Raw genomic sequence first — 26693 nt, 5'->3', positions numbered from 1 at the left:
CAGGGAGCTCCCCCTAGTGGTGGCTGCAGACAGGGTCTTATCATGTATCTCTGTATACAGGGAGCTCCCCCTGTTATGGTTCTCAATGGCAAGAGAACATAGCCCAGCATACATAGGAACTAGCTCTTGGAAGGATGGAAACTTAAACTGACCATGAACTAAACCTGCCGCACAACTAACAGTAGCCGGGTAGCGTAGCCTGCGTTTTATCCCTAGACGCCCAGCGCCGGCCGGAGGACTAACTAATCCTGGCAGAGGAAAATATAGTCCTGGCTCACCTCTAGAGAAATTTCCCCGAAAGGCAGACAGAGGCCCCCACATATATTGGCGGTGATTTAAGATGAAAATGACAAACGTAGTATGAAAATAGGTTTAGCAAAATCGAGGTCCGCTTACTAGATAGCAGGAAGACAGAAAGGGCACTTTCATGGTCAGCTGAAAACCCTATCAATACACCATCCTGAAATTACTTTAAGACTCTAGTATTAACTCATAACATCAGAGTGGCAATTTCAGATCACAAGAGCTTTCCAGACACAGAAACGAAACTGCAGCTGTGAACTGGAACAAAATGCAAAAAACAAACAAGGACAAAAGTCCGACTTAGCTGGAAGTTGTCTGGTAGCAGGAACATGCACAGAAAGGCTTCTGATTACAATGTTGACCGGCATGGAAGTGACAGAGGAGCAAGGTTAAATAGCGACTCCCACATCCTGATGGGAACAGGTGAACAGAGGGGATGATGCACACAAGTTCAATTCCACCAGTGGCCACCGGGGGAGCCCAAAATCCAATTTCACAACATCCCCCTAGTGGTCACTGCAGACAGGATCTTATCATGTATCTCTGTATACAGGGAGCTCCACCTAGTGGTGACTGCAGACAGAATCGTATCATATATCTCTGTATACAGGGAGCTCCCCCTAGTGGTGGCTGCAGACAGGATCTTACCATGTATCTCTGTATACAGGGAGCTCCCCCTACTGGTGGCTGCAGACAGGATCTTATCATGTATCTTTGTATACAGAGAGCTCCCCCTAGTGGTGGCTGCAGACAGGGTCTTATCATGTATCTCTGTATACAGGGAGCTCCCCCTAGTGGTCACTGCAGACAGGATCTTATCATGTATCTCTGTATACAGGGAGCTCCCCCTAGTGGTGGCTGCAGACAGGATCTTATCATGTATCTCTGTATACAGGGAGCTCCCCCTAGTGGTGGCTTCAGACAGAACATTATCATGTATCTCTGTATACAGGGAGCTCCCCCTAGTGGTGGCTGCAGACAGGATCTTATCATGTATCTCTGTATACAGGGAGCTCCCCCTAGTGGTGACTGCAGACAGAATCTTATCATGTATCTCTGTATACAGGGAGCTCCCCCCTAGTGGTGACTGCAGACAGGATCATATCATGTATCTCTGTATACAGGGAGCTCCCCCTAGTGGTCAATGCAGACAGAATATTATCATATATCTCTGTATACAGGGAGCTCCCCCTAGTGGTGGCTGCAGACAGAATCTTATCATGTATCTCTGTATACAGGGAGCTCCCCCCTAGTGGTGACTGCAGACAGAGTATTATCATATATGTCTGTATACAGGGAGCTCCCCCTAGTGGTGGCTGCAGACAGGATCTTATCATGTATCTCTGTATACAGGGAGCTCCCCCTAGTGGTGACTGTAGACAGAATCTTATCATGTATCTCTGTATACAGGGAGCTCTCCCTAGTGGTGGCTGCAGACAGGATCTTATCATGTATCTCTGTATACAGGAAGCTCCCCCTAGTGGTGACTGCAGACAGGATCTTATCATGTATTTCTGTATACAGGGAGCTCCCGCTAGTGGTGGCTGCAGACAGGATCTTATTATGTATCTCTGTATGCAGGGAGCTCCCCCTAGTGGTGGCTGCAGACAGGATCTTATCATGTATCTCTGTACACAGGGAGCTCTCAATAGTGGTGGCTGTAGACAGAATCTTATCATGTATCTCTGTATACAGGGAGCTCCCCCTAGTGGTGGCTGCAGACAGAATCTTATCATGTATCTCTGTATACAGGGAGCTCCCCCTAGTGGTGGCTGCAGACAGGATCTTATCATGTATCTCTGTATACAGGGAGCTCCCCCTAGTGGTGACTGCAGACAGAATCTTATCATGTATCTCTGTATACAGTGAGCTCCCCCTAGTGGTGACTGCAGACAGGATCTTATCATGTATTTGTGTATACAGGGAGCTCCCCCTAGTGGTGACTGCTGACAGGATCTTATCATGTATCTCTATATACAGGGAGCTCCCCCTAGTGGTGGCTGCAGACAGGATCTTATCATGTATCTCTGTATGCAGGGAGCTCCCCCTAGTGGTGGCTGCAGACAGGATCTTATCATGTATCTCTGTATACAGGGAGCTCTCCCTAGTGGTGGCTGCAGACAGGATCTTATCATGTATCTCTGTATACAGGAAGCTCCCCCTAGTGGTGACTGCAGACAGGATCTTATCATGTATTTCTGTATACAGGGAGCTCCCGCTAGTGGTGGCTGCAGACAGGATCTTATCATGTATCTCTGTATACAGGGAGCTCCCCCTAGTGGTGGCTGCAGACAGAATCTTATCATGTATCTCTGTATACAGGGAGCTCCCCCTAGTGGTGGCTGCAGACAGGATCTTATCATGTATCTCTGTATACAGGGAGCTCCCCCTAGTGGTGGCTGCAGACAGGATCTTATCATGTATCTCTGTATACAGGGAGCTCCCCCTAGTGGTGACTGTAGACAGAATCTTATCATGTATCTCTGTATACAGGGGGCTCCCCCTAGTGGTGGCTGCAGACAGGATCTTATCATGTATCTCTGTATACAGGGAGCTCTCCCTAGTGGTGGCTGCAGACAGGATCTTATCATGTATCTCTGTATACAGGAAGCTCCCCCTAGTGGTGACTGCAGACAGGATCTTATCATGTATTTCTGTATACAGGGAGCTCCCGCTAGTGGTGGCTGCAGACAGGATCTTATCATGTATCTCTGTATGCAGGGAGCTCCCCCTAGTGGTGGCTGCAGACAGGATCTTATCATGTATCTCTGTACACAGGGAGCTCTCAATAGTGGTGGCTGTAGACAGAATCTTATCATGTATCTCTGTATACAGGGAGCTCCCCCTAGTGGTGGCTGCAGACAGAATCTTATCATGTATCTCTGTATACAGGGAGCTCCCCCTAGTGGTGGCTGCAGACAGGATCTTATCATGTATCTCTGTATACAGGGAGCTCCCCCTAGTGGTGACTGCAGACAGAATCTTATCATGTATCTCTGTATACAGTGAGCTCCCCCTAGTGGTGACTGCAGACAGGATCTTATCATGTATTTGTGTATACAGGGAGCTCCCCCTAGTGGTGACTGCTGACAGGATCTTATCATGTATCTCTATATACAGGGAGCTCCCCCTAGTGGTGGCTGCAGACAGGATCTTATCATGTATCTCTGTATGCAGGGAGCTCCCCCTAGTGGTGGCTGCAGACACAGTATATTACTATAGTAAGGGATTTGGAGCTCTATAAAGAGATAGGTGGTCACATCTTTTGTCTTTTGTCATATAGTTACAAAACCAAACAGATGTCCATGTCAACAGAGAATTTTTCCAGAAAACCCCGTCAGCCGGCCGCTCCGACACTTTCATCAACACGAGGGAAGTTTCTAAACGTATGAAGTTACCTGTTGGAGATTATCTGGTTGTACCATCCACCTTCGAGCAATTTAAACCTGGGGATTTCTGCCTGAGAATCTTTTCGGAGAAAGCCGCCAAATCTTTGTACGTATGGTGACTGCACGTGTCCTGTGTAGATCCTTCAGCTTTATGGATAAATTAGGAATCACATTTAGGGGTCCAATTGCGTTAAAGAGAAACAGGGTGACACCTGTCCATAGGATCTAGAGAAGAAAAGGAGAAAATAGAAAATCGCCTGGGTAAGGCCGGCTGCAGACGATCATATGAAAACTATCCTGTTATCAGCTGTTTATAGAGGTGTTTGCCTCATTGTAATCCTGCCTCTGATGATAATGAGCATGCTGAAACCTCTTCCTGAAAGCACAGGAAGTTTGAGCCTAATATAACCCTCAGTGGCGTGCGTGAAAATTGCAAAAATTATTATTATTTTTTTTCAATACAAACAGTGATATAAAAAAAAAAAATTGCCAAAAATTAAACAAAAAAATTGCATGTAAAATAAAAACCTGATTTAAACAATTGGTCATTTTCTGATCACTAGAGATGAACGAATTGTTTGACTAAACCCTTGTTCAGCGATCTGCCTGTGACCCGTCTTCTGCCTGCCGACATCCCTGTCCCCTCTCCTGATTAGTAAGCCCTACAAATCTGAGGAGGCAGGAGAAGGTTCTCAGGGCCCCTCTGACGCGGCCGCTCAACCAGGGTCCTACGAAATGATAGCTTCCTCTCTACTGATGACACATTCTCTGTAAAGTGGGTAGGACTGAACTTCCGTACCATGCGCAACCTATTGATAGATATGGGGCTGTTTTTGGTAGACAGCAGCCATGTTTTGCCATCCTGCCGGCCATTTGCATTAGACCGCCACCTAATGTTCCACGCACACTTGTATCGGCTGCTCACGCGTATTTATTTTGCAACCTTTGTCATTTTATCTTCTATTTTGCTTCTACCAGGGAAATTGGTGATGTGGCAAAAGCTGATCCCTATGAGGTGAGATACGGTTCAGCTTTATACTTTATTTTTTTTAAAGGGAGCATGTCTGCCCAAGCAAACAGGATAAACTATTTAAAAAGTCTTGAAAGGGATAAAGATCCTATAAAAATCCCATTTTTCGTGTCCTGGCTCTGATCTACAGAAGCTGAAGATCAATAGAATATGCTAATTATGCTGCTTGGTGCCTCCTGGGTGTGGTCAAGAGGCTTAGCGCATGGTCCCACCCACTGATTTTGCATGTCCCGCCCCCTCACTGGTGATTGATGGCACTGACTTGCCTGGAGTGAGCACTGTCTTCAGAAAAAACTGATGCAAGTCAGCGCTGTCAATCAACAGGGCATGCAAAACCAGTGGGTGGAACAAGTCAACCAATAACCAATGTGTCCATTTTTCAAAGGGGATCCATTTGCTGCCTTAAAGGCCCTCGTGTATATGATACTTTGCCAAAATCGCAGTTTAAGAAGTTAACTTAAAGTTTTTATCTTCTCTGTTCTCAGCCTAAAGTATCAGATAAGGACATCAACCATGACTTCAAGAACATCTTCCACAAACTGGCGGGAGATGTAAGAAAATTCCTCTAAATCCCTTAATAATAGTGCGCCAATATAAACAGATGATATTAGGCTCACCGACCCTTTAAGAGTTTACATTTTCTTATGCACAATTTACTAATTCCTGTTTTCTGTTGCAGAAAGGTGAAGTCACAGCGAAGGATATTCAGGCTATCCTAAACAGACTTCTGTCCAAGAGTAAGTGCTGAAAATAAGAGGAGGTCGGAAGGAGAGGGGTTTATAGACCTTTTTCTTTAAGGTGGGGTGGGGGGATCTCAGTCACTTTTGGAAGTGTTACCAAGTGTTCTTTAATACATTAAAACATTTTGTTTTAAAGGAACAGACTTGAAATCCACTGGGTTTACCCTAGGTACATGCAGGGAGATGATCTCCCTCATGGATGTATCCTTTACGGAACAGCGGAAGCAAAGATTGTATACTAAAGATAAAACTAGAACTTATTAGTGCACAGTCAGCTCTGGATTTGTGCCTGGTCTTTAGGGGAAAAAAAATATTCCAATGCTGACCTCTTCTACTGCTGACTCATGAGTTTCCATGGTTACAGACTACAAACAAAAAACCTGTGTAGTCGGATCCCACAGTCACATTTTGTTCCACACTCTCTGCCCATTTGTTTTTTCAAACCTATAGACATGAGAAAAATGGGAGCAGAAGAGAGTAAAGACCCCTGTACAGATTAGACAGCTGTCTTCTCAACAAATTCTTCGGCACGCACATATGCCTCCCGATGCTCTCATACACAGGAGCGATCGGCCCGATTTACAGTGGCTTATTTCCAGGAAAAACCAAAAGGGTCTTTCACATCATGTGTTAGTCGGGCACCCTAGTGCCAGAAATGCATAAGAGTTTTTTGTGCTAAACATGTGGAGTTTTTAATCCTTTGAAAATAAACTTTCAAGCATTTCTTTCTTACTTTTCGTGAGCAACTTTCTTGCTTCTCTCAATATTATATTCTATTGTGGAAATCCCCTTTAATTTTTTTTTCTATCCACTGGATCAATAAAACTATTGATTACATACAGTGGGTGAAATAAGTAGTGAAAACTGAAAACTTCACCAATTTTCTAAGTAAATATATTTCGAATGGCGCTTTCGACATGAAGTTCTCACCAGATGTTGGTAACAACCCATCCAATCCACAGATTGGTTACAGAAGAATTTCTAAAGTTCTGAAGGGTTCTAGTGAGCACTGTTGGGGCCAAAATGGAAAGAACATAATTTCCACATAAAACGGCCATGAACAGGTGCTCGCAACAAGACTTCAGACCAAGAAGAGAAAATAATTATGAGAAGAGTTGTCCAAGAGCCAAGGACCTCCTGCGGAGAGCTTCAGAAAGAACTGGAATCAGCAGATACAATTGTTTAAAAAACACAAAACAATAAACAATGCACTCAACCTCCAGGTCTTGTATGCTCACCATGGAAGACTCCATTGTTTAGCAAAAAAGCATGTTCAAGCAAGTTTAAAGTTTTCTTAACAACATTTAGACAAGCCTGTGACATACTGGAAGAATGTAGCCTGGTCAGGTGAGACCAAAATTGAACTCTTTGGATGCCATAATACACAACATGCTTGGATGCCAAAAGGCAATGCATATCACCCCATAAACACCACACTAACATTGTAGTTAGCACGTGGGAACATCATGGTTTGGGGCTGTTTTTCAGCATACAGTGCTGGCAAATGTCATATGATTGAAGGAAGGATGAATGGACAAATATACTCAGATATTATTGATAAACATTTGTTGCCATCTACCAGGATAATGAAGATGAAAAAAGGGTGGACATTTCACGAAGACAATGATCCCAGACACAAAACCAAGGAATCTCTCAATTGGTTTCAGAGAAAGAAAGCTGCTAGAATGACCCTGCTGATCACCAGACCTGAAGCCAATAGAAAATGTATGGAGGGAACTAAAGGTCAGAGTTCATAGACGGAGCACACGGGACCTTCAGGATATGAAGAATGTTTGTGTGGAGGAATAGGCCAAAATCATACTGGAGCAATACCTGCAACTAGTTTCTCCATATAGGAGGCATCTTGAAGCTGTCATCGCTAACAAAGGCTTTTGTACGAAGTATTAGTTCAATTTTAGTAAGAGTGTTTCTGATGACACAGCATTTTATCTTAATAACCCAGATGTCTATTTCCAGCAAGCCAGGAGGAATAGACTGTTATATACACTACCGTTCAAAAGTTTAGGGTCACCCAGACAATTTTGTGTTTTCCATGAAAACTCATACTTTTATTAATCAAATGAATTGCCAAATACATGTAAAATCTAGTTCAGACATTGACAAGGTTCGAATAAAAGATTTTTATTTGAAATAATAATTTTCTCCTTCAAACTTTGCTTTCGTCACAGAATGCTCCTTTGCAGCAATTCCAGCATTGCAGACCTTTGGCATTCTAGCAGTTAATTTGTGGAGGTAATCTGGAGAAATTTCCCCCCATGCTTCCAGAAGCCCATCCCACAAGTTGGTGTCATGCAGCGCTCGCCCCCGGCTTCTGCAGCTCGCCGGGTGCGCGCGCACGGCGCATTCAGCTCTGCGCGTGCGCACATCTGATTCCTCTGTTGGCACTCCTTCCTGTCCTCTCCGTCATCCTGGAGGACTGTAACCCGGAAGTAGCTCTCATGCTGGTATATAAGCTGCTTCCTGCTGCTCCTCTGTGCCTGATGATCATTTGTGTTTACAAGTGCTTCTGGTCACCTGTGGTCTCTGTGCATTCCTAGCTTTCTGACCTTGGGACTCCTCCTTCCTCTGCAGTACCTGCCTGATTTTCCTGTGTTCCTGCTTTGTTCCTTCAGTTCCTGTTTCTCTGCGGTACCTGCCCGGCTCCTTTACCATTTCCTTGCTCCCGTCAGCCTCTGTGTCTCCATATTGTCTCGTCAGCCTCCGTGTCTCTGTAGTATTCCCATCTTCTCCCTCGTCTCAGTAGTTCCTTGCCATTCCCTCTGTTTCCTCCGCTGTTTCCTTCGGTCCCTGTGTTCCTGCAGTGTACCCTTCTTATCTCAGTCGACCCTCCAGCTTCCGTGGCGATAGTCCCTCACGGGCCTGCCCCTAACGCTCCCTGTATAGGGGGCGGTCCACCTGGTCAGCTCGTCCGAGAGGGGTTCGTCGTCACGGTCCAGTGGGTCCACTCTCCGTTGTCCCTGTTTGAATCCACTCTCTCAAATGGGACTGCACTCGGATGACATCTGAGTGCAGCCTGATTCTTACAGCATCACAGTATCATCAGGCCATGGACCCCGCTGGAGCTTCCGCTACTCAAAAAGACTTACTCTTTTTGCGTGAAAACCAAACTAGGATCATGTCGTTTTTAAAAAATATGGAGTCTCGCCTAGCGGCTTTACAGCCTTCTGATCCTGGTATTGCTCCGCAGTTGGTTGCCCTTCAGCTGGAGCTAGGTCTACAATGGGACACTCAGTCCCATATTTCGAATTTTTTGGCCTCTATTAATGATCGGCTTCTCGCCCTCCAGAATGTGGCCTCTGTCTCCACTCCTGTCTCAGCGCCACAACCCTCGCCCCGACTTGCTAGACCTCCTCGGTATGGTGGGGATCCTAAAGCATGCCGCGGCTTTCTTATTCAATGCCAGTTGCATTTTGAATTGTCTCCGCTACTTTATCCCACCGATCGAGCTAAGGTTGTTTTTATAGTATCCCATTTGGAGGGTGAGGCTTTGGCGTGGGTTAATCCCCTCTGGGAGCGTAATGATCCTTTGGTCTCCCAACTCAATCCGTTCCTGGATACCTTCCGCAAGGTTTTTGATGAACCTGGACGTCTGGTCTCTACCACAGAGTCCCTCTTTAACCTTAGCCAGGCCACTCTCTCTGTAGCTCAGTACGCCATCCGTTTCCGGACTTTGTCTTCAGACCTTGGGTGGAATAATGAGGCTTTGGTTGGAGCGTTTTGGCGTGGTTTGTCTTCACGGATTAAGGATGAGCTGGCAGTACGGGACACTCCCACCTCTTTGGATGATCTTATCTCCTTGGCCATACGCATTGATCTGCGCTTTCAGGAGCGCACTCGCGAGCTTGCCAGAGAAAAGAGACCTCTTCGCCAGACCACTATTGCTCGAGGGACTTCTTTTTCTCAAACAGCCCCGGTGGTTTCTTCATCTTCTCCTGAACCCATGCAGGTCGATCGCTATGAGTCTTCCGAGCAGCGCCGCAAGGAGAGACTCGCACAAGGTCTCTGTTTTTACTGCGGTAGTGCCTCTCATCTCTTACACGCCTGTCCTCAGAGGTCGGGAAACGCCTCCGCCTAGGACAGGTAAGAGAGGCCTTCCTAGGTGGTTATGACTCCTCTCCACCTCTGGTTTTGTCTGTTATTCTACATTTAGGTTCCCGTCACTTTTCTCTGGAGGCTTATGTTGATTCAGGAGCGGCTGGGAACTTTGTTCAGCTTGAGGTTGTAAACAGGCTTGGGATACCTGTTAGACCCTTGGAAACTCCTAGACAAATAGCTTCCGTCGATGGTCAGCCTTTGCGGGAGACCGTCAACTTAGTTACGGAGGAAGTTGAACTTCAGATTGGAGCTCTTCATCGTGAGAAACTGGCCTTTTATGTTTTACCTTCATTGTCTCATTCTTTCCTTTTGGGTCTTCCTTGGCTGAGAGATCACGAACCCACTCTGGACTGGCGCACTGGAGATGTTCTACGGTGGGGACAGTCTTGTCTGAACAGGTGCCTGCTTCCTGTCAAGCCTGCGTCCTCCTTTCGGTCTGCTTCGGAATCCACGGGAATTCCTCCAGCCTATTGCGCCTTCTCGGATGTCTTTAACAAGAAGGAGGCGGAGATCTTGCCGCCGCACCGCTCTTATGACTGCCCGATAGACCTTGTTCCTGGTTCTACTCCACCTCGAGGACGTATTTACCCATTGTCTCCTACCGAAACTCAAGCCATGTCCGAATATATCCAAGAGAATCTGGCCAGAGGCTTCATTCGAAAGTCCTCCTCACCTGCAGGAGCTGGGTTCTTCTTCGTCAAGAAGAAGGACGGTTCTCTTCGCCCATGTATAGACTATCGGGGTCTCAACACTATCACGATCAAGAACAAGTACCCACTTCCTCTCATACCTGAACTCTTTGATCGTCTACGTGGAGCACGAATCTTTACCAAATTGGATCTCAGAGGAGCTTATAATTTGGTCCGTATCCGTTCCGGTGACGAGTGGAAGACTGCGTTTAATACCAGAGATGGTCATTATGAATATTTGGTTATGCCATTCGGTTTATGCAACGCACCCGCAGTCTTCCAGGAGTTTGTAAATGATGTTTTTCGGGATCTACTTTACACCTGTGTTGTAGTGTACTTGGACGATATCCTTGTGTTCTCTCCAGATCTGTCTACTCACAGAAGAGATGTACGGCAAGTACTTCAGCATTTGAGAGAGAATCGGCTGTACGCAAAACTGGAAAAATGTGTCTTCGAACAGTCATCTCTTCCCTTCTTGGGTTTCATCATTTCCGACGCTGGTTTGTGTATGGATCCAGGAAAAGTTTCTGCCGTGCTCAACTGGCCACGTCCTCTTGGAGTGAAAGCAATTCAGCGATTTCTTGGATTTGCTAACTACTATCGGCAGTTTATCCCTCACTTTTCCTCCCTTTCTGCTCCAATCTCCTCCATGATTCGGAAGGGTGCCAATCCTCATCTATGGTCGTCTGAGGCCGAAGAGGCTTTCCGGTCCATCAAGCAGGCCTTCGCCTCCGCTCCTATTCTTCATCGTCCTGTGGCCAATAGACCCTTCATCCTTGAAGTAGATGCTTCTGCAATTGGAGCTGGAGCTGTGCTCTCGCAGAAATCCTCTTCTGGTCGTCTTGTGCCCTGTGGTTTTTTCTCTAAGATCTTCTCCTCCTCTGAAAAGAATTATTCTATCGGTGATAAAGAACTTTTGGCAATCAGGTTGGCATTGGAGGAGTGGCGGTACCTCTTGGAGGGGGCTTTACATCGTTTTGTAATTTACACAGATCACAAGAATCTGGCATATATCCGCTCTGCGCAAAGACTAAATCCTCGGCAGGCCAGGTGGGCCTTGTTTTTCGCCAGGTTTGACTTTGAACTTCGTTTCCTGCCAGGAGATAAAAACTCCAGAGCCGATGCTCTGTCTAGGTCATTCCAGGCGGTGGATATGGAGGAAGAACCTGCGCACATCATCGATCCTGCAAGAGTCATCACAGTTGCTCCTCTCTCTCTTTCCTCGTTGCCTCCGGGTAAGACCTTAGTTGCTGAAGAGAACAGAGAACGCGTCTTACTTTGGGGTCATGCCTCCAAATTAGCTGGACATGTTGGTCTCAAAAAAACCCTCCGTCTGATCTCTCGCTATTACTGGTGGCCTACGTTGTCCAAGGACGTCCAAAGTTTTGTCGCCTCTTGTCCCTCCTGTGCCAAGAATAAAATTCCCAGGCAACTACCTTCCGGGCTTTTGCATCCTTTACCGGTACCCTCCACTCCGTGGCAACATTTATCGATGGACTTCATCACTGACCTGCCTTCTTCATCTGGTTGTACCGTCATCTTCGTGGTCATGGATCGTTTCTCCAAGATGGCTCATTTCATTGCACTACCTGGTTTGCCTTCTGCTCCCGAATTGGCAAAGATTTTTGTTCACCATATTTTTTGTCTTCATGGTCTTCCTTTACATATTGTTTCTGACCGAGGTGTTCAATTCACCGCCCGCTTCTGGAAATCCCTCTGCAAATCTATGAACATTTCGCTTGACTTTTCTTCAGCCTACCATCCGCAGTCCAATGGCCAGGTGGAACGTACTAATCAGACCTTGGTAACTTATCTCCGTCATTTTTCCAATTCCCATCAGAATGATTGGTCTGACTTGCTGCCATGGGCTGAGTTTTCTTACAATAACCATTCCAGCGAAGCTACTAACAAATCTCCATTTTTTATCGTCTACGGTCAACATCCTGGTCTTCCTCTTCCGGTTCCTCCTGTCTCTACTGTACCAGCGGCTGATCTTCTGTCTAGAGAGTTCTCCAGGGTCTGGCAGGAGACCAAGTCTGCCCTTGAGTTGGCTCAAGTCAGGATGAAGAGACATGCGGACAAAAGACGCCTCGATTCTCCTATATTCCATCCTGGGGACAAGGTTTGGGTTTCTTCTAAATTTATCCGTCTCAAAATTCCTTCACATAAGCTGGGTCCTCGCTATATCGGTCCATTCGAAGTTTTGTCTCGTATTAATGACGTTTCTTACAAACTTAAGTTGCCTGCCTCTCTGCGTATTTCTAATTCTTTTCATGTGTCTCTCCTTAAACCCGTAGTTTTTAATCAGTTTCATTCTTCTAACCTTTGTTCTCCTTCGCCTGTTTCCGAGGATGATGTCTTTGAAGTTAGGGACATTTTAGCCATGAAAAAACTTAGAGGGAGAACTTTGTTTTTGGTTGACTGGAAAGGTTTTGGTCCTGAGGAGAGGTCCTGGAGCCTCGTGAGAACATTCAGGCCCCTCGCATTTTGTCCCGGTTTCTTTCAAGTCTTAAAAAGGAGGGGCGTAAAGACGGGGGTACTGTCATGCAGCGCTCGCCCCCGGCTTCTGCAGCTCGCCGGGTGCGCGCGCACGGCGCATTCAGCTCTGCGCGTGCGCACATCTGATTCCTCTGTTGGCACTCCTTCCTGTCCTCTCCGTCATCCTGGAGGACTGTAACCCGGAAGTAGCTCTCATGCTGGTATATAAGCTGCTTCCTGCTGCTCCTCTGTGCCTGATGATCATTTGTGTTTACAAGTGCTTCTGGTCACCTGTGGTCTCTGTGCATTCCTAGCTTTCTGACCTTGGGACTCCTCCTTCCTCTGCAGTACCTGCCTGATTTTCCTGTGTTCCTGCTTTGTTCCTTCAGTTCCTGTTTCTCTGCGGTACCTGCCCGGCTCCTTTACCATTTCCTTGCTCCCGTCAGCCTCTGTGTCTCCATATTGTCTCGTCAGCCTCCGTGTCTCTGTAGTATTCCCATCTTCTCCCTCGTCTCAGTAGTTCCTTGCCATTCCCTCTGTTTCCTCCGCTGTTTCCTTCGGTCCCTGTGTTCCTGCAGTGTACCCTTCTTATCTCAGTCGACCCTCCAGCTTCCGTGGCGATAGTCCCTCACGGGCCTGCCCCTAACGCTCCCTGTATAGGGGGCGGTCCACCTGGTCAGCTCGTCCGAGAGGGGTTCGTCGTCACGGTCCAGTGGGTCCACTCTCCGTTGTCCCTGTTTGAATCCACTCTCTCAAATGGGACTGCACTCGGATGACATCTGAGTGCAGCCTGATTCTTACAGCATCACAGTTGGTTTGACTTGATGGGCACCTTTTGCACCATACGGTCAAGCTGCTCCCACAACAGCTCAATGGGGCTGAGATCTGGTGACTGCGCTGGCCACTCCATTACAGATAGAATACCAGCTGCCGGCTTCTTCCCTAAATAGTTCTTGCATAATTTGGAGGTGTGCTTAGAGTCATTGTCCTGTTGTAGGATGAAATTGGCTCCAATCAAGCGCTGTCTGCAGGGTATGGGCATGGAAATGCAAAATGGAGTGATAGCCTTCCTTATTCAAAATCCCTTTTACCTTGTACAAATCTCACACTTTACCAGCACCAAAGCAACCCCAGACCATCACATTACCTCCACCAGGCTCGGACTGGCCCATAGGGGAACAGGGGAATTCTGTGCAGATACGGGCCCCCACCCCACTATATGGGTAGTACTTGGCATAATTCACATGATTTACTCTGTGCAGAAAAAAGCAGCATCTCATCATTCATTAACCAAATGACCTAGTTTATTAGTATATAGAGATATAGGTAAATTTGTGAGCGAGGGTAGTGTAATATTTGTATGCAGGTGAAAAGTGGGCCCTCAAACTCGCTGTTACTGGTGGGCCCTTGGCACTCCTGTCCGACACTGACCTCCACCATGCTTGACAGGTAGCGTCAGACACTCTTCCAGCATCTTTTCAGTTGTTCTGCGTCTCACAAATGTTCTTCTTGGATTCATCTGTCCATTACACTTTTTTCCAATCTTCCTCTGTCCAATGCTGTTTTGCCCATATTAAACTTTTCCTTTTATTAGCCAGTCTCAGATATGGCTTTTTCTTTGCCACTCTGCCCTGAAGGCCAGCATCCCGGAGTCGCCTCTTTCCTGTAGACGTTGACACTGGCGTTTTGCGTGTACTGTTTAATGAAGCTGCCAGTTGAGGACCTGTAAGGCGTCAATTTCTCAAACTACAGACTCTAATGTACTTGTCTTGTTGCTCAGTTGTGCAATGGGGCCTCACACTTCTCTTTCTACTCTGGTTAGAGCCTGTTTGTGCTCTCCTCTGAAGGGAGTAGTACACACCGTTGTAGGAAATCTTCAATTTCTTGGCAATTTCTCCCATGGAATAGCCTTCATTTCTAAGAACAAGAATAGACTGTCGAGTTTCACATGAAATTTCTTTTTTTTCTGGTCATTTTGAGAGTTTAATGGAACCAACAAATGTAATGCTCCAGATTCTCAACTAGCTCAAAGGAAGGTCAGGTTTATAACTTCTCTAATCAGCCAAAGTGTTTTCAGCTGTGCTAGTGCAGCGCCCCAGAGTCCTGGTCGTTGCAGTACTGTGGATCCGCCACTATGGGGAGCCATGGTGCGTTCGATGGCACTGAAGGAGTTCCTCTGAGCAGGTATCACAGACACCAATATGTTTCACAGCTGGGCCTCCGGGGGGAGCTAAGGGTTCTATTCATTAGGCCACTCCCCACCATAGTGGGTAAACTGGGGGTCAGGCAGGAAGTGAGAGGAGAAAGCTGACTGGATTGAGCGAAGCAACACCTTGTGGCAGAGGGTGTTGTGGAGGAAGAGACAGTAGGGCCTCTGTCAGGGGTGGGATCCTGACAGAGGCTTGGCATTGGAAAGAACGTAACGGGACCGTGCCTGCTCAGCATAGCGGCGGTGCCCTAAGAAAGGACTAGAAGCGAGATAGATTGTGCTGAGTGAGAAACGAGATCAAGCGAAAGGAGAATACCAGTAGGGGTCATGCTGTAAGACCGGAGCAACATCCTACTGAGGCGCACTACCGGTGGCCGGAACGCCGAGGGAGTGGAATAGCATACAGCTTCAAGCCATACTCCAAACAGCGGCAGGGCAGTCAGTTTAAGGCGGGCTGTCTAACACATATCACCTATGAAGTCTTGGGGGGCAATTGCGGGAGAGGGGCGTCTCTAGGGTCCCGGAAGAACTCCAGGCCTACCTGACAAACGGGTGCCGTTCCAACCTGAATAACAGGGTGGGATGGAATACGAGAAGAACATCAAGTAATCGAGTTGTGAGGGAACTTAAGAAACAGACACAACCGTTGTGGGGTACTTTCCGTGAGCACAGCAGGGAAGGACTACAACACACAGCGCTAGAAGGAGGGCACTGATTTCCACCTGTGAGGAGAACTCTGGAGGTGCCATTGGACCGGTCGGACTTGCGCAGCCTGGTGAACCGTATTCTGGACTGAGGACTCAGAGATCTCCAGTAAAGAGGTAAAGAGACTGCAACCTGGTGTCCTCGTTATTTACCGCGACCTGCACCCCCACAACTGCACCACCAACATCCACACCTATCATTCACTGTGCGCCCCACGGCAGGGTCACGGACCGGGGCCTAGCCGCCGTGACAACCCCAGAAGCAGAGACTCAGAGGCCCGGTACCGGGTACCCCTCGGCCCTGCGGCAGTGGGGGCGCTGCAACTTGGCGTCACGAACAGGATGTACTTAAGCCTGAAGAATCAGGTCATGTGTGCCTTGGAACTGTGATTTATCGTGCTTGGACTGTGCTTTATTACAAGGACTGTGTGTTGCCACTTGCCGCCAGAAGTTCCCGCCAAAACCACCGCCATTACAGCGCTAAGGAGAGCGCAGGAGAAGAAGAAGGGCGTGGAAGTGGGCGTGAACAAGCTGAAGAGCGCGAAAGACAATGGCCGCCCAGTCTAAATATCTCGGCCCCTTGAGGACGTGTCCGTCAGCAGCCGAGATCCGCCTCCTGATCCTTAATGGTGGGCAGAGACAACGAAAACGAAACCGCCCACGAAGAAGAGAGCGGGAAAAGGACCAGGAAGAAGGAGCGAGCAACATGGAGGCCGCCATGGCCAGCCGCCCGGAGCCGGAGCGTGGGGTCGGAGCCGAGGATTCCCCCAGCTACCCGGAGAGGCACCGCAGCCAGACCTCCACAGTTGACGCTGACCTCCTGCAGACCGGAGCGGACGGGCTGATCCATCAACCCCGGCGGATGCAGCTGAGCACTGAGGCCGGGTGGAAGAAGACCATCATCGGGAGCCTCGCCAGACGTCTGTCGGCAGCCTCGTCTGGTCCGGAGCAAGAAAGGAGTTCCAGCGCTCCGAAGCCAGAAAGCAAGGCCCTGCCGGAAAGCGAGGTGCTGCAAGCAGAGATGACAGCGTCGCAGCACAAGGCCCCGCAGCCAGCGTTCCAGACCCCAGCGGAGACGGAGCAGACCAGCACCGGAGGAACCGCATCTGAAGCAGGTAGGAAGAGCCACCCTGCCCTGACGACCGACACCACTCCAGTGACTGCTAGTACCACAGCTGCTGACTCCGTTCCAGTGACTGATCTTGCAGCAGCCGCTACCTCTGCTGCAGCAGATGCCCATACTCAAGCTGCGCAGACCTCCATCGCTGCGCATGATTTAATCGTACATGAAAGACGGATTAACGGCGTTTGTCCAGCACTGGGTGTAACCCTGGACCTCACTTTGCCCAGGCCAAGAAGGGTTAAGTGCCAGGTGCAGCCCTGGAAGCCGTCCAACTAAGCCTCGGAAACCTGAAACTGTAAATAGTTAACTGTTTATTTCCTTGCTATTTTGCTGCTAAAACCCGTTCAGGGTTAACTCTTTATGGATCCCTTAGTTGACCCGGGATCCCTATTGTTTGTTTTTCCTACCAGTTTTTGCATAAGTTTTACAAACTGAGAAATCATGAACAGTGCATGATCCAAACTTTCGTGTAAATAGTTTGCACCTTCTTAAAGGCGCTTTCTACTGGTTTTACTTAAAGACTCTTTGCGAAGATACCGTTCTGGAACCTTTGCTGAGCAAAGACTGGTAGGCTGAGAAGACGAGCTACCTCAGAAAGACTTGATCCCCTCTTAAGGGGGATGTGTGACCTAAACTTGAAAGTGATACTGTTTTAGAACCGTAATATGATGATGCTCTGGAAGAAATGTAACTGTTATGCATAAAGAAAAGTTATGTGTGTTTAATCTGTTTGAAATGTGAAACCTAGATAATGTTCTTTAAAAGGAAAGATGCAGAGAGCCCGTAGGGGAAGAATTAGAGTCCTGCATAGTTGAAAGAAAGGAAGTAATAACGAAGGTGAGGATAGAAGGTAAACCCTGAGTCCCCATAGAAAGTTAGTTCATTACTAAGGACAGAGAGTGAACCCGTAGGGGTTAGGGAGCGAGTCCTTATAGGAGCCAAGTAGAGCCGGCTCAGTGTTCTCAAATTGAAAGTAAAGTTATGTTCTATACTGTGTATAGAAGTTGAAAAGGCAGTAGGCCCTGGCTGAACGGGGCGGTCCTGTAACAGAAAGGAGAGGCAGTAGGTCTGGCGCCGATAGGACAGGCGGTCCTGCAGATTCCAAAGAAGGCGAATGAAAAGTTAGAATACCTTATAATGTGATTATAGGAAGGTCTTTAGTGGATTTAGAGTGTGAATCCTTAAAGGCAATGTTAAATTATTGTTCACAAAATTTGCACTTAGTAGAATACCCGGTTGGGTAATGAGAGTTAATTGGAGCCTGTGTTGCTATGATATTTAATTATGTTTGTAACGTTAAAAGTGTCCTCACCTCCCATAAAGGGAAGCCTGTTCAAGTATACTTATTGTTTTGCACTCAACAAAATTGTATGTCTTTTTGCTAACCTGTATTGTTGTTTTCTTCCCAGTCCCGGAGTACTGTGTTTAACCAGGGGGGAGTGCAGCGCCCTAGAGTCCTGGTCGTTGCAGTACTGTGGATCCGCCACTATGGGGAGCCATGGTGCGTTCGATGGCACTGAAGGAGTTCCTCTGAGCAGGTATCACAGACACCAATATGTTTCACAGCTGGGCCTCCGGGGGGAGCTAAGGGTTCTATTCATTAGGCCACTCCCCACCATAGTGGGTAAACTGGGGGTCAGGCAGGAAGTGAGAGGAGAAAGCTGACTGGATTGAGCGAAGCAACACCTTGTGGCAGAGGGTGTTGTGGAGGAAGAGACAGTAGGGCCTCTGTCAGGGGTGGGATCCTGACAGAGGCTTGGCATTGGAAAGAACGTAACGGGACCGTGCCTGCTCAGCATAGCGGCGGTGCCCTAAGAAAGGACTAGAAGCGAGATAGATTGTGCTGAGTGAGAAACGAGATCAAGCGAAAGGAGAATACCAGTAGGGGTCATGCTGTAAGACCGGAGCAACATCCTACTGAGGCGCACTACCGGTGGCCGGAACGCCGAGGGAGTGGAATAGCATACAGCTTCAAGCCATACTCCAAACAGCGGCAGGGCAGTCAGTTTAAGGCGGGCTGTCTAACACATATCACCTATGAAGTCTTGGGGGGCAATTGCGGGAGAGGGGCGTCTCTAGGGTCCCGGAAGAACTCCAGGCCTACCTGACAAACGGGTGCCGTTCCAACCTGAATAACAGGGTGGGATGGAATACGAGAAGAACATCAAGTAATCGAGTTGTGAGGGAACTTAAGAAACAGACACAACCGTTGTGGGGTACTTTCCGTGAGCACAGCAGGGAAGGACTACAACACACAGCGCTAGAAGGAGGGCACTGATTTCCACCTGTGAGGAGAACTCTGGAGGTGCCATTGGACCGGTCGGACTTGCGCAGCCTGGTGAACCGTATTCTGGACTGAGGACTCAGAGATCTCCAGTAAAGAGGTAAAGAGACTGCAACCTGGTGTCCTCGTTATTTACCGCGACCTGCACCCCCACAACTGCACCACCAACATCCACACCTATCATTCACTGTGCGCCCCACGGCAGGGTCACGGACCGGGGCCTAGCCGCCGTGACAACCCCAGAAGCAGAGACTCAGAGGCCCGGTACCGGGTACCCCTCGGCCCTGCGGCAGTGGGGGCGCTGCACTAACATACTTGCACAAGGGTTTTCCAGGGTATTCTAATCATCCATTAGCCTTCTTGCACAGTTAGCAAACAAAGTACCATAAGAACACTGGAGTTTTGGTTATTGGAAATGGGCCTCTATACACCTATGAAGATATTGCATTACAAACCAGACGTTTGCAGCTAGAATAGTAATTTACAACAATAACAATGTATAGAGTGTATTTCTGAATAATTTAATATCAGCTTTATTGGAAAAAACTGTGCTTTTCTTTAAAAAATAAGGAAATTTCTAAGCGACCCTAAACTTTTGAACGATAGTGTATATGTTGACTTTTGAATTTATGCGTTTTTTTCTTCAGTTGGTCAAGAGTCTGAAATGTTGACTCTGTTTTCATTCAGGATCATTGAATAATGATGTTTGCTGATAAGTTGATTACACATTGTCCAGGTCAGCTAGTTTGTTGACTTGCAAAACAGAGGAGGAAAAACTATGCAAATAGATTACATAATCAAACCGTGCGAGTTGGTCTAATCACCATTCTTCATCTTTACCTGTGAATGCTGGATGAAGGACAGTTGTTAACTATAACAAGTCTAGATATACCTCTAGATACAGAGATACATCCAAAGAACCAGAGATTCACTACAGGATAGCAGCCAAGACATTATGGCTCCATCACGAGGGACACAGATTTGTCATTCTACAGGATGCCAGTTTAGGGGACCACGGCCCTGGCTGGAAGAATACAGATCAGCTCCATTGAGCATTGTGAATACATGGATACATTTGGGGTAGTCATGATTTGGACCCACCGGTTGCCTTAGTGCCATTGATACATTTGTGGGGTATGGGAATGGGACCCGCCGGTTGCCTGGCTCCAGAGAGATGTTCGGAGAAGCTGGGTTGTGACCCTCCGGTTAACTGGCCTTGCACCTCAATGGCCTGTCATCTTCCTAAGCTTGTCATTATCTCCTCTCTGTGTGCATGCCACAGGTGGGGTAGTCAGCCCTGGAAGCTCTGAAGTCATAGCTGATCTTATCCCGAAGAGTCAGCAGAAGGTTGAGACTCTGTAATGTGCACCATCTTGGATATTTTCCTGGGACTGTTCTATGTGTTATTTGCCAATTCTGTGGTTCAATAAAGCATTGCCACACTGTTTTACCCTCACCGTGTGTTGTGAGTAGCGTTACGCCCACGGTAAAAGGAGAGCGGGCGTTCAGTGGGATGATGCCTGGTCCATGCGGTTTCGGCTAGCGGACTAGAGCACCCACTGACCTCTCTTGTCTCCACAGTGTTCAATACTTTTTCTGTGTTATCTCTCATTACATATATCTTAATTTGTGGAATCTGTGGTCTGATTTCTTTGTCTGTGTCGATTACATGGGTTGTTACCGACATCTGAGAATTATATGTCAGTAGCACCTTTAGAAATATATTTACTTAGAAAATTGGTGACGTGTTCAATATTTATTTCACCCTCTGTAGGCATTCCTTTCCTTTCAATATGGCAGTATTATTTATTGTCAATATAAAAATAAAGAAGCATTTATAAATTGTATTCTTAACTAAAACCTGACCAGATGGACGGAACCGGAACTCTGAATCTTGTAGAATTCAAAACTCTGTGGATGAAGATACAGAAATACATGGTACGGCCAATTCCTCAACGCAAATTCCCTATTCCATGATTAATGTTCAATTAATATAGCCAATAGTTTGAAAGAGAAGCTGGAAGGCTGTAATAAGTATCACATAAAGGGGCTGTCCATAGTTCTGGAAATTAACCTCCCACATAGTCGAATCGAAATTACATAAGTAATAATTAAAAGTTTGCCTTAACTTCCATTGCCCCGAAGCAGCAGCTACATGCGAACTACATAGCTATGTGGATGAGTCAACCAGTACTAGAGCCATTGGGCAAACCTAGCATATCCATGTTTTACAGTCGGGCATTTTTTTATGCACTCTATGTTTATCCTTCAAGAGTTTTCAAATGTTATTGTCAGATCCACCCTGATAAACTGATCCAGGGGTTAACTAAATAATTAATTAATCTATTAAAGGGGGTTGTCATAATGTCATGACATTAAGTCACTAAAAAATGACTCGCGTGGTCACCTACATTAGCTAGAACGCCTAAATATCCCACAAATTAGACTTTAAATGAGTGGGGCTTATCAAAATATGTCTGTTAGGTTTTAGGGAAGTTGAAGCTCTAATTTAATTTTCTGTATCCAATAGGACATTTTTGTAAAAGCTGACAATGATAAATCAGGAACAATGGACGCCCACGAAATGAGGGGCGCTTTACAGGATGGAGGTGATTTTTTTTCTCTAATAAATATATATACATATTTTAATCTTACATTCACCAGACCAGTAGATGACTATTTACATAATTCTTGATGACTGGTTAAAGGTCACACAGTGTGGAGCAACTGACAATAGTAGATATGATGGTCCCAGTCCTTTGAATGGCCACATGTAGTGCTACATTCCTTCTGTAGCACCCATATGCACTCATCACCATTTTTTTCCTTTAAGCAGATAGAGACCTATAGTATGAGTTCAGGTGTTGGGACTTCAGACATTGAAGTTAATCAATGTTTATAGGTAAAAGATTAAATAAATGTAATTTTGGTTTTCCTATAACTAGATAGGAGTATTTGACTCTCTATTTACCTTACGTTTATCTTCTCAGGTTTTAGCCTGAACAATACTATCCAGCATAGCATTGCCCATCGCTACGCCTCCAGTGACCTGACTATCAACTTTGACTCTTTCATATCATGCATGATACGTCTGGAAACCTTATTCAGTAAGTGTAGTTCTACAGCTCATACTCAATCGACTCAATATTGGATATAAATCTTGGGAGCCGATTTTATTTAGACGGCGCCATCCGGTAAGCTACACCTTAAAATGTATGGCTTTAAAATATTTGTCTGCCCCTTGCAAAATATGACCATATGTTGCAGTGCACTACTCATATCAGGCCCTGCTCATGTGTTTAGGAACCTCCTCAGTCACTAAAATAAAATCTACTGTAAGGCCATGTGCACACCTTCAGTATTTTTCGTGTTTTTTTCGCGTTTTTTCGCTATTAAAACGTGAAAAAAACGCTAACATATGCCTCCTATTATTTCCAGTGTATTCCGCATTTCTTGTGCAAATGTTGCATTTTTTTCCGCGAAAAAATCGCATCGCGGAAAAAAAAGCAACATGTTCATTAAAAATGCGGAATTGCGGGGATTCCGCACACCTAGGAGGCCATTGATCTGCTTACTTCCCGCACGGGGCTGTGCACACCATGCGGGAAGTAAGCAGATTATATGCGGTTGGTACCCAGGGTGGAGGAGAGGAGACTCTCCTCCACGGACTGGGCACCATATAATTGGTAAAAAATAAAAGAATTAAAATAAAAAATAGTCCTATACTCACCTTCGATGTCTTCCCGCCTCTCCGCTGCACGCTGCCGCTTCGGTTCCTATAGCTGGTGTGCAGTGAAGGACCTGTGATGACGTCACTGTCTTGTGATTGGTCGTGAGCGGTCATATGACCGCTCACATGACCGCGACGTCATGGAAGGTCCTGCACGCACACACCAGCTATAGGAAGAGGAACGGACGCCGCTGAGGAGATGTCTGGGTGAGTATAACCATTTTTTTATTTTTTTTATTATTTTAAAACATTCTATCTTTTACTATAGATGCGGCATAGGCAGCATCTATAGTAAAAAGATGGTCACACTTGTCAAACGCTATGTTTGACAAGTGTGACCAACCTGTCAGTCAGTTTTCCAAGCGATGCTACAGATCGCTTGGAAAACTTTAGCATTCTGCAAGCTAATTACGCTTGCAGAATGCTAAAAAAAACGCGAAAAAAATGGGAAAAAAAACGCAAAAAAAATGCGGATTTCTTGCAGAAAATTTCCGGTTTTCTTCAGGAAATTTCTGCAAGTAATCCGGACGTGTGCACATACCCTAAAACCGTATGTTCTCTTTGCGTCTGTGAGATTGTAGGATGTGATAGGGGAAAAAAACAGAATTGATTTGATAGATTTGCAGCTACCAAAGACTAAATGGATGGGCATGGAAAGAGAGAACATGCATTTAAGAAAAAAAAAAAATTCTGTAAAAAAAAAAAAAGTGTACCCAATATGGTTAAAAAAAAAGTAAATCATGTCCTGCATAATAAGATCGTAAATCTATATCAACCGTCACAATTCAAAGTCAAAAATGAAAAATGTTGCTGTGTTTTTAATGGGATAAACTGGTAGATGATGTGAATAATTTAAAAATACACCATTTTAATTTGTACATTTTATTATTCTTTGCAGAAATGTTTATTTTGTTGGATAAGGAACATCGTGGAAGAATTGAACTTTCCCTACCGGAGGTACATCGATGATTTCTTTTCCTATTAAGAACATTATTGCCCTGAACCACCGCTCATGAGATTGCATATACACTGCTGAGACATTCATAGTCTATGGGACTGAGGGAGACTGCCAAGTAGAACACTAATCTGTTTTTTTTGCCAGCTCCATGGCCTGAGGGAGACATCTAAGTAGAGCACTTATCTGTCTCTGCCAACTCCATGGACCTGAAATCGACTTCTAAGATGAACACTTGACTGCTTTTACCAGATCTATGGGACTGAGGGAAACTGACAACTGAGCGCTTCCCTACACCCAAAGAATGAACATGGAGTACAAGTCCAAAGTAATTAAAAAGACAAAAGTTTATTACATATTTTGTTACACACTAAAAATATATGAGACATAGTATCAAATTTATTACATGTTCAACAAGGAAAATCAAGAGAGACCAAAACAGTGTGGCATCCCAAAAATATCACAATCGTATAAAATAAAGTGCTTAGTGCTTAGTAGTCAATGGGAGAAAACACCAGGATTGGGTGGTAAGTGCAGCTAATAAGAAAGTCCTATAAGCCTGCATTCAGATAGCCCATCAATATAAAGGCCTCCCAAACCCTGGGTTCCTTACCCATTTTTGTGGTATAGCAGGATCCACATCCTGCAGCCCCAACGTACGTTTTGCGTTGGCTTCGTCAGGGGGCGGTGCACTTACCACCCTATCCTGGTGTTTTCTCCCATTGACTACTAAGCACTTTATATTATACAATTGTGATAGTTTTGGGATGCCACACTGTTTTGGTCTACCTTGATTTTCCTTGCTGAACATGTAATAACTTTGATACTACATTTCAAATATTTTTTTGTGCGTAACAAAATATGTAATAAACTTGTATCTTTTTAATTAATTTGGACTTGTACTCATGTTCATTCTTTCGGTGTAAGGATTCAATATTTGGAGTGTCCTCTTTCCCTTTGGTTGGTCTCTTGGCTGTTAGCTCCCCCACTTGTTGTTGAGCATGTGTAAGAGTTTATTATTTATGTTTTCCCTTTTGGACCTAACTATGATATTATGGGAAACCTCTTTATAACAAGACAAATGATAACTTTAAAATTGCTAGAGATTCGACCTCTGGGACACCAACAAACACTGATATACCTATGGGAATGCTGGACATAGGCAAGTGCAGTCTCATACATAATGAATGGAACTCCATTCTAATGGGATATTTTGCAACCCTGTTTTCATTTCGATGGTGTTTCCAACAGTTAGACCACCATTGATCAGTAAGCTATTACCTATCCTGTGGATAATTGATCACTTTTCCGGTTGAGCATAGCCTTTACAGAATTTTTGAGGTTCTTATATACATTTTTTCTTTTTGTTGATTTTGGATTTATTATTATTTTTTTATTTTATTTTACAGTGGCTGTCCGCTACGCTAGTCTAGAAGATGAAGGCACTGATGACAATGATTCACCCTCATTATGTTTAATATTTTACAAATAAAAATGTATTTTATAGGGCTGTTCTGGGTAATGTAAGCTGTTGCAATGATGGTATTGCTGTGCCAACTACTAATTGGGTGACAAACTCTGAGGAACCGTTCAGATGATTCAATAATATCTGCATAGTCTGATAATGAGTATTTAGGGTGCACTAAACAAAAATGTATAGTATTTAAAAAAAAAAGTAAATTATAAAATGTTGGTTATTTTCAATTACCACTAGGGGGAGCTCAGGAGCATATTGAAGACAGATCTGTATAAATCTGTCTTTGAAGTCAAGAATTGAGATTCAGATATAATAAAAATAAAACTTTTAACCTGTATAAAGTTATTGATGAAATAAGGTGTTTACAGTGGGAGGCCAGCTCGAGTTGTAACACAAAGAATGGAAATTACTATGCTGCCATATTTTTTTACCAGGCTGTGTATAAATAAATTGTAAGCTCCGTGTAGTTAGAAACGCCTTTAAGAATTCTGTAACCAAAAAATATGAGCAATCACAATCCCACATTCACCAATAAATAAATTGCCTCGATATCAAGCCAACTCGACATGTGCAAATTATATGTATCTCTTAAGTAATAATTAAACATTTAATACCGGGCTGCCATTGTGTAGCCAGGCTCCGATTCATGCTGCCTCTGGCAGATGCCCTTTAAGTTTTTTCATTTTTTAAAATGTAACTGTTTGTTCAGAACGATTTTAATTTTTCAAGGATATCGCCTGCTTCCAGGGCACTTTTACTTACTGTAAATGTGTTTATTTATTTACTAGATGGTGGCCCGATTCTAACGCATCGGGTGTTCTAGAATATGTATGCGTAGTGTATAGCACAGCCCACGCAGTACATTGCGCAGCCCACATAGTACATTGCACAGCCCACACAGTACACGGTGTATATTGCGCAGCCCATGTAGTATATTGCCCAGTCCACATAGTACATTGCGCAGCGCACGTTGTATATTGCGCAGCCCACGTAGTATATTGCGCAGCTCACATTGTATATTGCGCAGCCCACGTTGTATATTGCGCAGCCCACATAGTATATTGCCCAGCCCACGTTGTATATTGCGCAGCCCACGTTGTATATTGCCCAGCCCATGTAGTATATTGCCCAGCCCACGTAGTATATTGCGCAGCCCACGTAGTATATTGCCCAGTCCACATAGTACATTGCGCAGCGCATGTTGTATATTGCGCAGCCCATGTAGTATATTGCGCAGCTCACGTTATATATTGCGCAACCCACGTTGTATATTGCGCAGCCCACGTAGTATATTGCCCAGCCCACGTTGTACATTGCCCAGCCCACGTTGTATATTGCGCAGCCCACGTAGTATATTGCACAGCCCACGTAGTATATTGCACAGCCCGTTGTATATTGCGCAGCCCACGTAGTATATTGCGCAGCCCACGTAGTATATTGCACAGCCCACGTAGTATATTGCACAG

General features: G+C 45.6%; 1 protein-coding gene across 1 annotated transcript in view; it reads left to right on the top strand.

Moving 5' to 3' along the window:
- Window positions 1–25785, top strand: part of LOC143804276 (calpain-8-like) — an 83634-nt gene extending 57849 nt beyond the window's left edge. The window contains exons 12-21 of the mRNA XM_077282211.1: window positions 3587–3798; window positions 4671–4707; window positions 5208–5273; window positions 5402–5459; window positions 5599–5663; window positions 20935–21003; window positions 21596–21674; window positions 22056–22172; window positions 23694–23752; window positions 25160–25785. Of these exons, the coding sequence (XP_077138326.1) occupies window positions 3587–3798; window positions 4671–4707; window positions 5208–5273; window positions 5402–5459; window positions 5599–5663; window positions 20935–21003; window positions 21596–21674; window positions 22056–22172; window positions 23694–23752; window positions 25160–25183 (786 nt within the window). The 3' untranslated portion in view covers window positions 25184–25785. The remainder of the gene's footprint in view (window positions 1–3586; window positions 3799–4670; window positions 4708–5207; window positions 5274–5401; window positions 5460–5598; window positions 5664–20934; window positions 21004–21595; window positions 21675–22055; window positions 22173–23693; window positions 23753–25159) is intronic.
- Window positions 25786–26693: the final 908 nt, after the last annotated feature.

This window comes from Ranitomeya variabilis, chromosome 2, assembly GCF_051348905.1.
Source record: "Ranitomeya variabilis isolate aRanVar5 chromosome 2, aRanVar5.hap1, whole genome shotgun sequence".
Taxonomy (NCBI): domain Eukaryota; kingdom Metazoa; phylum Chordata; class Amphibia; order Anura; family Dendrobatidae; genus Ranitomeya; species Ranitomeya variabilis.
This window is presented reverse-complemented; position numbering and strand designations above follow the sequence as displayed.